Source organism: Mustela putorius, unplaced genomic scaffold (genome assembly GCF_011764305.1).
Source record: "Mustela putorius furo isolate JIRA1106 unplaced genomic scaffold, ASM1176430v1.1 tig00003972_pilon_pilon_pilon, whole genome shotgun sequence".
Lineage (NCBI taxonomy): Eukaryota > Metazoa > Chordata > Mammalia > Carnivora > Mustelidae > Mustela > Mustela putorius.
Genome location: NW_025422115.1, coordinates 769,303 through 783,901, shown reverse-complemented (window position 1 = coordinate 783,901; position 14,599 = coordinate 769,303). Strand labels below are relative to the sequence as shown.

The 14,599-nt window shown below is 40.6% G+C and overlaps 1 protein-coding gene across 6 annotated transcripts in view; it reads right to left on the bottom strand.

Annotated features, from left to right (window-relative positions):
• Positions 1–2,813: 2,813 nt before the first annotated feature.
• The window catches only part of MCTP2 (multiple C2 and transmembrane domain containing 2), a 237,680-nt gene continuing 225,894 nt past the window's right edge, over positions 2,814–14,599 (bottom strand). For all 6 annotated transcript variants that reach the window (XM_045070813.1, XM_045070814.1, XM_045070819.1 and 3 more), the window contains 3 exons: positions 14,194–14,303; positions 8,091–8,188; positions 2,814–5,907 (listed from right to left, as the gene is read on the bottom strand). In XM_045070813.1, coding sequence (XP_044926748.1) covers positions 5,839–5,907; positions 8,091–8,188; positions 14,194–14,303 — 277 coding nt within the window. In that variant the 3' untranslated portion in view covers positions 2,814–5,838. The remainder of the gene's footprint in view (positions 5,908–8,090; positions 8,189–14,193; positions 14,304–14,599) is intronic.

Genomic DNA, 14,599 nt, shown 5'->3' with positions numbered 1-14,599 from the left:
CAGCTACTGATGAACATATGCTGTGCTGTTTTTTAGAATTACACAAGTAGTACAAGTAGCGCTAAGTATTCTTGGGCATGTCTTTTATCGAACGTATGCACAATTCTGTTGGTTATATATCTAAGAGTGGAACTGGGGGAAGGGTCATAGGGTATGTAGCTGGTTAACTTTAATAAACACTTTTCTGAAAGTTTTCCAAAGTGGTTGTACCAATAGATGTTCTCACCCACTAATAGCATACAGGATTTTTTTTTTTTTCCACATCCTTAAAAACACTTACTACTGACTAGTTCATTTTAGCCATTTTGTGGATTCAGTTTGCATTTGCCTGATGACTAGTGATGCTGAGTACCTTTTTGTATGTTTGCTGGTCACTTGGATAAGCTCTTCTGTGAAGTGCCTGTTCAAGTCTTTTGCCCCCCTTTTTACTAGGTTTTCTGCCTTTTCGTCATAGAAAATATTTATGTATTCTGGGCAGAATTGTCAGGTTATATACAGAGATTGCATATTTTCTTTCACTTTGTGGCTTACCCACTTACTCTCTTAACCGTATTTTGAGGAAAAAATTAAGTTTAGTGATCTCCAATTTAACAGTATTTTCTCATTATGATTAGCATCCTACTATCAGTTTAAGAAATCTTTGATTATCACATAGATGTAAAGAGATTTTTCTTATGTCCTTTTCCTGGAATCTTTTACTGTGCCTTCTATCTTTGGATCTGCAATTCACACAGAATTGATTTTTGTGAGTATAAGGAAAGAGTCAATATTTATTTTATCCATGTGGATACTTATGTGACCCAAGGTCTTTTTTCAAAAGGTTTTTTCCCCTACACTGTATGCTGTCCCCACACTGAAAATACATCACCTTTGACATAAATTAGATCACAGGTCAGCAAATATGTGTGGATGTCCTTCTGGTCTTTTCTATTTCTTTAATCTGTCTATGCTTGTGCCTATAGCACGTTGTCTAGTTACAATAACTTTATAATACATCTTGTTATCTGCCAGTGTTAATCATCTGTAAGATTGCTTGGACTATTCTTAAATTCTTGCATTTCCGTGTACATTTTAGAATCAGCTGATTAATTTCTGTAAAAAAAACCATAATTTTTATTGGGCTTACATTTAATCTCTTGACATCTTAATATATTGAATCTTCTAATCCATGAAACCCTACATTTATTTATCTTCTCTCTTTCAATTATGTTTTCAGTGTAGAAGCTTACATATCGTTCATAATTTTATATCTATATTCATAAGGGATTCTGATAAGTCACTTCCACCCTTGTATCACCTTGTTGGGTTTTAGAATGAGGATTATACTGGCTTCATAAAATATGTAGAAAAGTGTTACTTTTTTCTTCTTTTTTAACTATTTCCTGGAAGAGTTTAAATGAAACTGGTTATTTTTTCCAAAAATATTTAGAGGAATTTCATAGTTTTGTTGTTGTTAATTAAATGAGTCATTACATCTAAAACACTTAGGAAGTACCTGGAATTTAATACATTCTCTAAAATGCTAGGTATTCTTCTGTGCTTGATTATCCATTTTCCCCATGTAAATCACATTAACATGCCAGAACAGAAGGGCAGGTTTTCTACAAGGAGACCCACATAAAGAGGTAATGTGCCTTAAGCCATCCTTTTGATGTCACCTTTCAACATTCATCTAATGATTTGATTGACTACTCATAATATTTTCAGAAGATATTGTATTTTTATTTCCCAGCCACTTTACTCCCATAAAAGTTAGATTACTACTACAAAAAAGAGAGGGGGTTTTGATGGGGCACAGTTTTAAACGATGATACAGATCACTCCATCTCGCACTCCTGAATAATTTTTGGTTTCTAACAGGTGTACACGGAGTTCATGATATATCTACTTTTTTCCCTTAATAATTCCAGGCACCTTCTTCCATTCTGAGCTCTTGTCTCTCTCTCCTCTCCTTCTAGTGGAATTTTTCAGGAGATACCTCCAAGTGGTCTCCATTTGCTAGGTCCACTCATTTCTCAACCCATATCTGGTTTCCTTTCCTACCACTCTACAGAAATGACTCATCGCCAAGACCCCCCACAGGTTGCCATGCCATTAAATAAAGGGCGTTATGCTGTCCTCAACTGATGTGATCTCAGTGGTATTTAGCACTATAGACAGCACTTGTTTTCTTGAAACATGCTCTACCAATGGAATTCTATGATAGTACATGCTTAATGCTTTTCCCTTATTTAATATTTCTATTTAGCCTTAGTTGGCTCATCTTTACAGAACTTTTTGAGTGTGGAGTCCATTTTTTGAAGTATGTGGCTTCAATCTTTTCTATGAATATTGGCCCTTATGTATATCTGCATTTCTTCTCTCAGCTGTATAGCTATATACTGTTCCCTTTTTGAGATAATTTAAAGGCTTTTCAGCCTCAAATTCAACATCATATAAAACTGGGTTCCTGCTGTTCTTCTCATGGCTGCTCCTATAATTCCCTTGGCAAACAGCATACCATCTTCCTGGACCCAAAGATGAGAACAGTGAGTGCCATCTTGAACTCTAATCTCTCCTCCACCCCATAGTCAAGCAACTGAGAAGTCCCACTCATTTTTCCTCCTAACCAACTCACGATTTCACCTGTAGATTTTTTCACTGACATAATTTGAAGATCCAGGTGACCATTAATTTATCAAGATTATTCCAATTAGCTCTTCTTTGAACATTCATTATTGCTGGCCTACCCACTGCAGCCAGTGGCAGTCCTGCCACTTTTCAAAAGTATCTGTTTCATGCCTGGCTTTACCAAGGAAATGCAGTCTGTTTTGTTCAGGTAGATCATAAGTGTTCCATATATGTTCATTAAATGATAAATGACAAGAAGAAAAATCAAGGGTTTTTTGTTTTGTTTTACCATGCACAAATATATTTTCCTGTGATATGTAGGTAATGATTTTTCCAATATAAGACATCATTGAAAAGTTTACAGTTGACATGGCCAGAGCTTATAAATAATATCACACAGTATAAGCTGTGTACTTAATACAAGAAATTATTTCCTCTGATAGACCACACTAATCTACCCATCTCAGCCCTCTATATACATGAAAGGGCAGAGAAGAAAAGTTGACTATGACCCAATCAATTCATCGCATATTTCCTGAGTGTCTATTAGGTGCCAGTGGAGGACAGAGGGAGTCAAAGCCTCTGGTAATGATGAGCTGTAGCAGAATATGGCAAATGCCAGAAAAATATGAAAGATGTAAAGAGGGCAGAATTTATTTGAACAGAAACTTGTGAGAAAGTATTCCTAGTGAAAAGAATATTCAGAACGAGGATTAATCTGGCATAACGTAATTGGCACTCTTGCCATGTCTTGTAAGAGGTTTTGGAGGCCTTGGCTTAGGGGGTGGTGATCAGAAATGGACAAGATAGAAATGAACATGAGTAACATGCAACACAGGAGCTACAAGTTTATGGGTTGGGAGGTGGGGGGTGGGGAACGTAAGGAGCAAAAAAAGGGGATGCCCAGTGTCTTCCAGCCCAGAAGATGCCAGTGCCAGTAAGGGAAATAAGGAAACTGGAACGAGAGTATGGGTTAAATGGTCCTGAACACACGAAGGGAGAGATAACCAAGATTCTGACCCACTGAGGTAGAGAGGCCTATAAGACATCCAGACAGAGCTGGAAAAGGGAGTGTGAGGTTTGAGAAGAGAACCAGGAGAGCTTGGCTAAAATTCAACATTCCTACTGAATTATCATTAATTATCATACTGTGAATCCACAATCCATAAATTTTATCTAAAGAGCATTCTGGAATCTGGTAGGGGTTTGATCACTTGTATAAATCTTCACATTTCCCTTACAACGAACATTTTTAACGTTCAAAGTCGACTTAATCAATTAACAATTGTTTTCTACTTACAGTTTATTACAGGTTGATTCTGTCCTGCTCTTGGTAGCCCAGCTGCCGTCTGTGTCCTCAACTTAATGCTCAGAATTCCCACTGGGCGGCAGAGGGAATAAGTCTAACTAATGATGCCTTCTTGTTGGACAAATTATTTCATTTTGAAATTGTTTAGCAAAAGAACAACAATGAAGTATCGGTTCCACTTTTAAATAAATAAGGGGTTATTTTGTTGCTGAAAGTTTTCATTCAAATGACTGATCAGATCTCACATGTCTGTTTAAAAATGTCTGACTTAGGTCGTTACAAAATGACAGACTGTGATAAACTACATGATAGTTGGGAGTGAGACAATGAGGCATTGTTTACACAGAAGATTGAGTAACTGGTTGAACAAAAGAGGTTCTTGGCTATCTATTGTATGTACAACGAAGAGATTTACTGGAGCTTTTATAATTTCTGCAAGTCCTTTTCCAGCCAGCTTCATTAACTTGAAGCAAATCAAATCATGCAGAAATCTGGCTCAGCCAGAAAGAAACCCAGAAAGATATAATATGAAGAAAAACAGACACGGGATGATAAGGTTTAGAATCTTGCACATTTTTCATAAACATTTTGTTTGAAGATTATTAAATTACAGCCCAGAGAGAGAAAAAAAAATAGTAAACCTCACTATTAAATCAGTTTTTACCTCAACTTTTCTTTACAATACACACACACACACACATATATTATATATATATATATAAAACACAAAGTATGTGTCAACAAAATACAGTCTTTACAACTTAAATATCATTTGAACCAAAGGATATTTGTGTTCATTTTATGTATGCATAAAATCGGGGTTTTTCCTTGGGGGTACTATGAGTGGTGGGGTCTGCAGGAATCAGCTATTCTTCAAGAGGATCTTGGGGTGGTGTTTTTCTAGGAATGGGGTTCTGAGATATAGATGCATTATGTATAGCCTATCTTGTTCAGGAACAAAAGATCGATTTGGATGGCTGAGTTAGTTTTACTTTCTGCTCAAAAATTCAGGCAAATATAGTGATTATGACAATCAGGTGAAGAAGCCATAGTCATTAGTTAGTCCCTTGCTCCTCCGCCTTTATCCGTTTTCCTAAATACTCTCAGAATCCATTCATTCATCCTCTCTCTCAAGCGCTAATGTTGACATTTTATTTCGGAAATAAGCAAAGTCAAGTCGGAAGACATGGTGTTGGTAAGGCAACCAAATACTCTCACGAAAGCTTCACTTTTTGGATGAGTGGTCCCTTCCGACCTTCCCCGGGGCTTCCACTGCCCGCAAAGGACCACAGCACAGGCTGGTGTCCAGCACCGGCGAGCTGACCGCCATTGTACACACGTCTTCAGTAATCATGGCGGAAGGACGCCCAAAGGCTTGGGCTATGCCTGGTAATTATGAACAAATCTACTTCTAAGAGACATTAGTTGGGGAGATGATGGTTACTATCGGACTTGTGGACTCAGAGAAGGAAACTGACTCACATGCACAATAATCAGGAGTGTGCGAAACAGGAGTGAAAAATAACTGAATCTTAAGGAGCATCTGTTGGAGGTAGGAAAACAAGTTCAGGGTCACTCTTGCATCCAGGTGGTCTCCCAGCCCTTCTCAAAGAGGCCATTCAAACCCCTGGCCACCTTGCTTTACCTCCTATCTGAGAAGGGACCTCAGTCTTTCACGGTCCCTAGATTGTTTCCTTCGGATGGGCCAAGCTGCTAAGCAACTAGCACATCCATGCGTGTGGGCGTGAGCACATGTGTGTGCATCGGCACACGTGGAGAAGCAGGGAGGGCGCAGGGAAGGCTCCACGCAGCACACATTCCAGAATGACACCACGGGTACCACCTCGGAAACAGAGATAGTGTTGGTCTAATCAACCCAGCAGGGAATCGGGCGCTGGTGTCCAAGGTTGGCGTGAGTCCTAGAGAGCACTGCGCTTCTTCCGAAGGGGGCTCTGGCTGCTGCAGGGTTTCAATTCTGCGTACTGCACCTGTGAAAACAAACAGACGGGCCCGGTGGTTAGGTAACCCTAGCTCACCACAGTGTGTGTTAATGGCTCCCCAAGGACAGACTGAGGCAAAGGAAGGAAGGTTCAAAGGTAATGAATCATTTTCTAAACACAGGAACACGGAGGGATTAATTGCAGGAAGGATTTGAGAAGTCATGCATCATTTCTTGAGACCAAGAATATTAAAAGCAGATTTTTCTAATGAGATGCATGGCTTTCTACCTGCTCTCAGCGCTGCCAGATAATTTTAGTTTCTCGTGTGCCCATTTTCAACCACAAGGACGCTTAATAACTGCCTCTTGGGAAATGTTTCTCTTAGTATATGATACAGCAAAACTTACTAAGAAATATTCATTTAAAATTATCTCAAGTCTTGGGGAAAAAATTGTCTGCAAATTATGTACATTTATGTTGCCAGGGAGAGGGGGAAAAATGTTGAAATTGATACTGCCCACAGAGTTAAATAGATTTCTCTTAAAAAATGAATTGCATTTACAATGTAATGGCTAAAACATCTGTGATATATCTGAGCACTTGGGGAGTCCCCAGGGGCAAGCTGTCTATTGTGTTATTTGGAAGTGTTCTTAGTGATACACGGAGGATCTTACTAGCATACTGTCTGTCTCCCTCGAATGTTCTTTTGTAGCGTCCCTCTGTTATGCATGTCAGCTCCAGCTGGATGGCCGCTCTGAGGGCTCATGCCTGGACTGTGTAGACAAAGTCCTCATGGTGGGCTGTGCTGGATGGTGATTTCCTCTCTTTGAGGACATGGGGACAACCTCACATTGCAACTCAAGGGTTGCAACTCAATCTCACTGCCTTGCTGTGTGGGTTCTGATTGGCTGACGGCAGAATGGCTTCATTTAAAGTATAGTATTACAGAGCACATGTGCTCACTGGCTTTTAGCATTTGTGCCGAACTCCCCAAGGACACCATGCCCTATCACATATGTTGAGCTACACTTCGTCAAAAGCAGATACATGCTAAAAAAGCACCCTTTCCTTTGAGTGTTTGGTGAAGGTCCCCTTGGGGAGCAGGGGAGGACATACCTGTCAATTTTCAACGCAAAACAAACAGGGGCCAGGTTACTGTTTTATAATCATGGAATGCAAATGTTAAGGAGGAACCTCATAGTCATAGAATGCATGTAATAGCTAATTAGATCATAAAATGGAGGTTAAAGAAAAACGGCGTCATGGAATCTATTTTCATCTCTAGAACTCCAAGGGAAAGGGAAGGAAACGGGAGGTCTTTCCAGCCCCGAATCCCTGCCGTCTGCAGAGAAGTGCTGGGAACCACTTCCGTGACAGTGGCCCAAGGCTGAAAATCGATACTTGATTTGGATTCTCTGAGATAATAAAGGGCTGTGTCTTTGATCACCGTGCTGCTATTTCACACCACGGTCTCCCCATCTACTCCTTCTATGATCTCTGTTCTCCTTTAGAGAATCATTGCCTGTCCTCCTTCCCCTGGGATTTATAGCTGCCTGATCCGCAGGGGCCTGGCTCGGGCTACTCTACAGGACTTTCTGTCATTGTTGCCTGGTTTAATCTCGGTGCATCCACAGAGACCAGATGTGGCTGGACTCAGTGACCAATACCTATGAATAATACTTCTGATCGATCTCCAATTATTTCAGGCCTCTATGTGTATGAGAGGGGGTGGGAGCTTTGCCCTCGGCATCCCTAAGTCTTCACGGGGGAAGGGATAGAAGGGAAGCCTAGGACGTAATTGGGGCAAACAAGAATAAAAAAGAATAATCCTCTTGTCCCCTACTTCCCCTATAATGCCTGCCATCTGGAAGAGGAGGAAAATAAGCAATCCTCCCCTAGCTTGAGAGCTCCCACTCTCCCACTCACTGAGCCCATCTTATCCTCTTCAGGGAGGCAAGTGATCAAAAAACGGACAAACACTATTGCACTATACCCACGCGGTATGAGTTCCAGATCATTCTTAAGTAGCCCTTTTTTTCGGGGTAATTTTCCATAATCATCTCATGCTCTGGACAAAGGTTTTCTGCCACCTCCCTGCAAGCCAGGCCACTTTAAGGATTTTCTGATTCGTTATCTCAATTACACAAGCCCTGCTCTGTGCACCTCTGGCTCTGGGGCTGGCCAGACTTCAGTGCTGGGGTCCCCGTTGGTGGTGACCGTTCATTACGTACCTTTTGAACATCAGACGGTACCCTGGAGAGGAAGTCTAGCAGCTCATTATTGTCGATGGCATAGGGATTTCGAAGCTTCTTGGTGAATTTATTTATGCCTGGAAAATAGAAACGCAGGGAGATCTCTTTGTTTGTCTTTCTATCTACCTATCTAGCTATCTTTAAAAACTCTCCTGACTGGGGGAGGGGGAGGTTCACAAGTAAAAATTAGTGTAAAACAATTACTAGACCTCAAGTCACACACACACACACATACATGTCGCTGTCATGTGGAATCATTCACAAATGCCTTTTCTGGAAGGAAGGAGGGGTGGGGGATGGTTTGTGGGACAGGAGCTCTGCCTTCTTCAGCTGTGAAAATCCCATTACAATCCCAGCAGCAAGGTGGCAGAAACACACACTAAAACTGTGGAGCTCATTGGCTTTTTTGGACTACACTGATTAACAGCCTTCTCTGCTAGGAAAACAAACGTCCCAGATGGGAAAGGCCTTCATTAGCCCCAACAAGTCCCTGCTTGGGGGCTCTGGACCAAATGCAGCAGTGGGAGGTGGAGGACAGGAGTTGCTTTTTTGTTGTTAAAAAGAAATGGCAGAAATTTCTCCCCCCACTCCAGCTCATTTTCACAGGTTTATCTTTTCTCCCTGCAGAACAGAACTTGACATGTTGATTGTACTTTGATGTGGCAGGAAACTGTGAAAAGTTATTATTGGAAATTATCTTACTACGGCTGCTAACTTAATTTATGGACCGCGACACTGGTGCTTGGGTTTGTCTAGTCAATGGAGTCCCTGCTAATTTAGGATGCGGACAGTGGTAATTAGAGGAGGTTCAACCCTTCAGGTGTCTTTGATGGCTGCACCTTGCGTTTGTAGGCACGCCCCGGGAAAGCTCTACCTATGGTTTCCTCTCCAGAGGGATGTACCTCTGAGCCACCCTTGTGTCTCCTCTTCTGTTCCCCTGAGCTGCTGGTAAGAGCTCAGGAGCCATTGTCTTTCCATGAAAGGCCAACTCTTTCTCATGCTGAGTTTTTAAGGTGATGGGCTTCTGAAGTTTGCCACGGAGTGCTGGTTTAGCGAGGATCATATCTGAAGTCTGAGTCGATCCCAGTAATGCTGAATGACTTCTCACCTTAGATAACCCTGCTGAACTTCTCCCTCAGAGTCAAGGTAACAGTTAACTGTTTGACCGTCCCTAGCCCATAAAAGCTTGGATATTTTTCTCCATGAAATATTAATTTGCTTTCATCTATAGATAGAACTTCCTGAGTGCCATTCTACCTGATACATGCCAACCTCAGTCATTTCCTTAGATGGTCACATTCACATCTGCTTTCCAAATGGGAGCCGGCCATTGTCCATGAGTAAAATGGTGGCCTGGTGGTTGAGCTGGGGAAGTCTCCTTGCAAATGATCCTTTTTCTCTCAAATCAGAGCTGCACTCTGCTTTTCTTCCCTCTACCCCCCACAACAAGCCTCCTATTTCTAGCTAAAATCTCCCCCAGCATTCCTTTAAACTAAAATACTCTCACTGTGTTATTCTAAAGACACTTAATTGTAGCATGGGCTTTTTGGCAAAAGAAAACAGACAAGGCAAAATGATGAAGGGAGACAAAGACTTATTGAGAAAAGATATATCTTCTATTGTTAATTATATATAGTGTACGCATCTGGAGTCTTTACAATGAACAGCAAGGCAGGGGATAATCTCACAGCCGATCAAAACACTGCATTCTTAGTCACTGAGAAGATTATAAACCTGCACAGTAGCTCAAATGCACCAATAAGGGCAGAAGTTGCCCACAATGCACTGAGATTGTCTGTTTGAAAAACTTCGTGAGAATCAAAATTACAAGGCGCCCTGACTGCATGCTTCAAAAGCACACCTTATTTTTTTTTTAATGTCAAATGTCCGTAATTCTACAATATTATCTGTTGTGTGAAACCAAGTGTACACAGGGGCTCATGTATTCTTGGGTCCACAGTAAGGAGTAATGGGACCAGGAGCAAGGGCTATGGAACGGGAGTAGCTGAGCCCCAGCTCTGGCGTCACCAAGCATCCGCTGTGTGGTTTCAAGAAAACCACTTGACCTTCTTGTGCCTCAGATTTCTTACATTAAAATATGAAAAATAAAGACCTGCCCTATATAGTTTCTTAGGTTGTTGGGAGAATCACATTGGACAATATAAGTGCAAGGACTCTCTAATCTGGAGTTCCAGAACAAAGAGGGGGCTACCATCATGGCTCGAGATGTCAACAAGCCAAAAAAAAAAAAAAAAAAGGGATTATATTATTAGGCATGTGAGCACACACACCCAGATTTGGAAATTGTATCTTTATCAGCATGACAGACAGGTCTTTAGATGTGTTTCACCTTAATACAGATAGACAGAGGGCCTATCTGCTGTGAATCTTAATGTTTTAGGACACCCAAAGGAGTAGGATTCAAATACCAAGGGATAATATGTGGCAAAGACACTGTCACTTAATGGTCCCAGATCACAGACTGAAGCGATCAGTGGAGTGGATTGAGAATATCCAGTTAAAAAAAAAAAAAATCTCTTGGAGAAAGTTGGAAAAATTGCCTGACTGCTTGGCAGCACATATGGTCACAGGTGAATAAAACCACTTGAAACAGAATTATAACACAATTTTTCAAATACTTGTAGGAGTGCCTAGCATGCAGCCCTGACTCAGTGCATTGGCGGGAGTGTTGAGACAGGGTGGAGGGTCCTGGCTTGCTCATGTATCAAACAGTAAGTGCCTGCCACATAAAACACACTGTGTTGTCAAATGGAGATGCAAAGTTTAATAAGTCGTGGGTCTTTCTTTTCTAGAAGTTCAAAATCTAGCTTCGGGAGTTCTTATCTACTTTGGAAGAACAGAAGTACCCCAGATCAGAAGCATCTATGGTGAAGAACAGAATGAAAATATGGGAAACCTCTCACAAGGGGCAGAAAACCCACATGGGATCTAATCCTAAGAAGTGCCTTGCCTTCTAGAAATACACCAAATAGGTGATCGGAATTCAGTAGATACTCTTTCCTTCAGAAAATGTCAAATATCCCTCTTAAGCCACGTCTCATGCCATTTTCGAAATCTACACTCCCACACAAGAGAGGTGGGTGGTAGGCTCAAAAGAAATGCCATCCCTGTAAATCACAGGTATAAAATATGCAGGCACATGAAATATTTGTCAGGTACTTCTTAAAGATCTACTACCTATATGTAACTTCCCTGGGAATTACAAGTTAAAGAGGAAAGAAAAATGCCTTACCCTTCAAAACCTTACAACGAAGTTAATGAGTCAAGGAATATTTCTTATGGCCACTACAAAATCAGGCTGCTTTTCAGGGGCTTATGTTAAATAATCCTGATACTTAGTATTTCTACAAAAATATTATTTGGGGGAATAGAATCTGGAAATATAGAACATATGGTTAAGTAATTTTGTTTCAAAGGGTTAAAAGAGGTGGACAAGAGGGAAAATTTTTTTTTAGGATCTTAACTCACCACTTTAAGGACTCAAAGAAAATGATTAAGTAACTCAGAATAGAAACGATTTTCTGATCTTGGTAAAAGGAACCATAGAAATGGGAGACATACGAAGTCATCTTCTACAGGAGAGACTCTCTACCAAGAATTCAGTCATATAGGAGACATGCAAAGGAATGTCCTGGGTCCATGTAGCTAATAACAAATTCGTCTTGGAAATGAAGTCCTAATAGAATTGCTGAGTACATTCCAGGATGGCATGGCAGGTTTTACTCAATGAGGCAACAGAGCATATTCTGACTGTCAAGGCTTTTGACTACAATATATACAGTGAGCTCATCAATAAACTATAAGCCCCTGTCCAGAACATACAACTAAAGAACCAGACACAGAAGACAAAGCTCAAAGGGTTACTGTCAGCTCAGGAGAATATAATAAACTCCATGCTATTTAATAATTTCATCCATAAGTAGAACGATAAATAGAGCAATATCTCATTAATGAGATGCAAAAAGTTGTTGTTGGAAAGCTGCCAAGATCTTGGAGGATAAGATCAAAAGTCAAAGCAATTTGGGATAAACAGAAAGAGGGACTGGAATTCCAACACTGATGATCAAAGGAGGAAATAGAGTATAGACCCCTCTGTCAAGGGAAAGATGCAGAAAAGCAAGTCAAGTATGTACCAGAATGATAAGATCCTGAGAATGTGTTTGACAAGCTGACCATGCAAACAACTTAAAAATGAACAAAATATTTGCCAAATGATTATAGTAATTTTGAATCATTTTCTGGTTAGGGTCAGACAACAGCTTTAAGAGCTGTTTCTAAATGTGACCAGTAAACAGATTTGCAAACTAATTCTTAATGAAAAACAATTAAGAAAGACTGAGGTTATTCAGTCCATATAGATAACATTTAGTACATATAAGGCATTCAAGGGAATACTTTTATAAAATGTTTCTTCTTTTTTTAAACATTTGTGTTTTTAAAAAAGATTTTATTTATTTATTTGACAGAGAGAGAGTGCACAAGCAGGCAGAGAGGCAGGCAGAGAGAGAGGGGGAAGCAGGCTCCCCGCTGAGCAGAGAGCCCAATGCAGGACTCGATCCAGGACCCTGAGATCATAACCTGAGCTGAAGGCAGAGGCTTAACCTACTAAGCCACCCAGGCACCCCATAAAATGTTTCTTCTTCATCAATGGACCCTGAAGAGCTTCAAGTTCTCTTAGAGTCTTCAGATCAAGGCTAGCATTGTTGCAAAACAGAGAAACTAACTATGGATAGAAGTAAGTAAGCAAGTAAGAAACTAAGTATGGATAGAAGACTTTTGCCAAGAGTGAGGGTAATCAAGAGTATCTTTTTCTTTTAATTCTTTCAAATTAGAATATATTTTTCTTTTCTCAGGCTCTCTCTCTTGCTATAAAAGAGAGATACTTATTTATATGGGATTTTCACTTCCTGGATGAAACAGAGAACCAGTGCATTATGCTCTTTCAAAATCATTCTACTTCTTAAGTTTTACAAATTACTCAATTTTTTTTTTTGATGACTTTTCCCAATTCACAATGTCTACACTTGGCTTTTCTCATCAGCAGGATTCTACTCCTGTGGGTTCTCTCTGAAAAGGTCTACATTTAATGGTTTTAGAAAGGTTGTAGCTTATTTCTCACATTTGCAAGCTCTCAGCTTTTACTTAAAGATGAATGTATCTTAATGCAATCACTTGTACCTGGTAACTTCTCTGAACCCCTTACCATCTGAGGGTCCCTAGAAGTATGGCTACAATTGAGAATTCAGCAGTAGTCACAGGAGCCAAGGAATGGAAAACTATGACTGGCAGACTCTTAGGGAAAAGAGTTGACTGCTTCTCCAGCAATTGATTCACTACAATGCACGCTACTTCTATCAACCCAGAAGCCCACCCAACAGCAAACACAAATATTCACAAAGCTGCTTGTCTTTCATCCAATGCTAACTTGAGTAGTAAATCAAGTCATGCCGTTTATTTCGAGTTTGTGATTTTTGTTACTACTTTTTTTTTTTTTAAACAGCTAAACTTTATATAGGCACATCATTTACCCTGCTAAATTATAGCTTCCTCTTCTTTCAGGCACTGGGTAAGGAGTAACCACCTCCCTTCCTCTCTACCGCTTCTGGATTGAAGTATGGGGTTAGATTATTTTTCCTCCAGGAGAGATGGAGTGTCAGAAGCACCCTGGCAGGGGCCAGATCCACTTTTACATAATATAAAGGGCGAGATGCAGGTGTTTGCTCACTGTTTGAATAACAGTGTTGCCTGAAAGTTACCGGGCCATCGCAATATATTATTCTAAACTATTTATGACTATGAAAGCCCAAAGGGAAATCTCATGCACAATCACATTTTTATTTGATTGCAATTATACAAGAGGCCCATAAATATCTCTGCTGATCATTTGGGCAACTGGCCTTTTCAGGGAGGTCCTGGAAGTTTTTGTTCCCAAAATTCCTCCCTTAATCTCATGTTTAATTGCCAACAAGAGCACATTTAAAGTTTATGGTCCCACTTGACAAATGAGTCATGGGTTCTTACCTGAAATTGACTGCTAGTGAAAGGACCATGCCAGACTTACCCCAGATTAAAACGATGTAGCGGAGTGGAATAAAATACAAAATGATGGTGGCCACCGCCAGGATCAGACAGGCCAGGAACGAGAGGAACGGGACTGTCCAGTTAAACGTGCTGCAGACAAAGCACATCAATGTCATTTTCTCTAATGCTCTAAAGCGGCTACATAGTCATCTTGCCATGTTTATTTCTTAGTTACACAAATGAGAAAGGTCTACTGGAGAAATCTCTCTAAAACCTGGAGAGGAAGGTCTGCCAAGCTGGGGATGGCAAAAACATCGCTGAGATCCTGAGGGGAAACCAACCAAGACCAACCTCCAGCCAACATGTCAGAGTCCTGGTAACTTTGCCCTCCTGGAGCAGACAGTCTTTAAGGGAAGACTCGGCTCCCGCCAGCAATGAAGGTCATG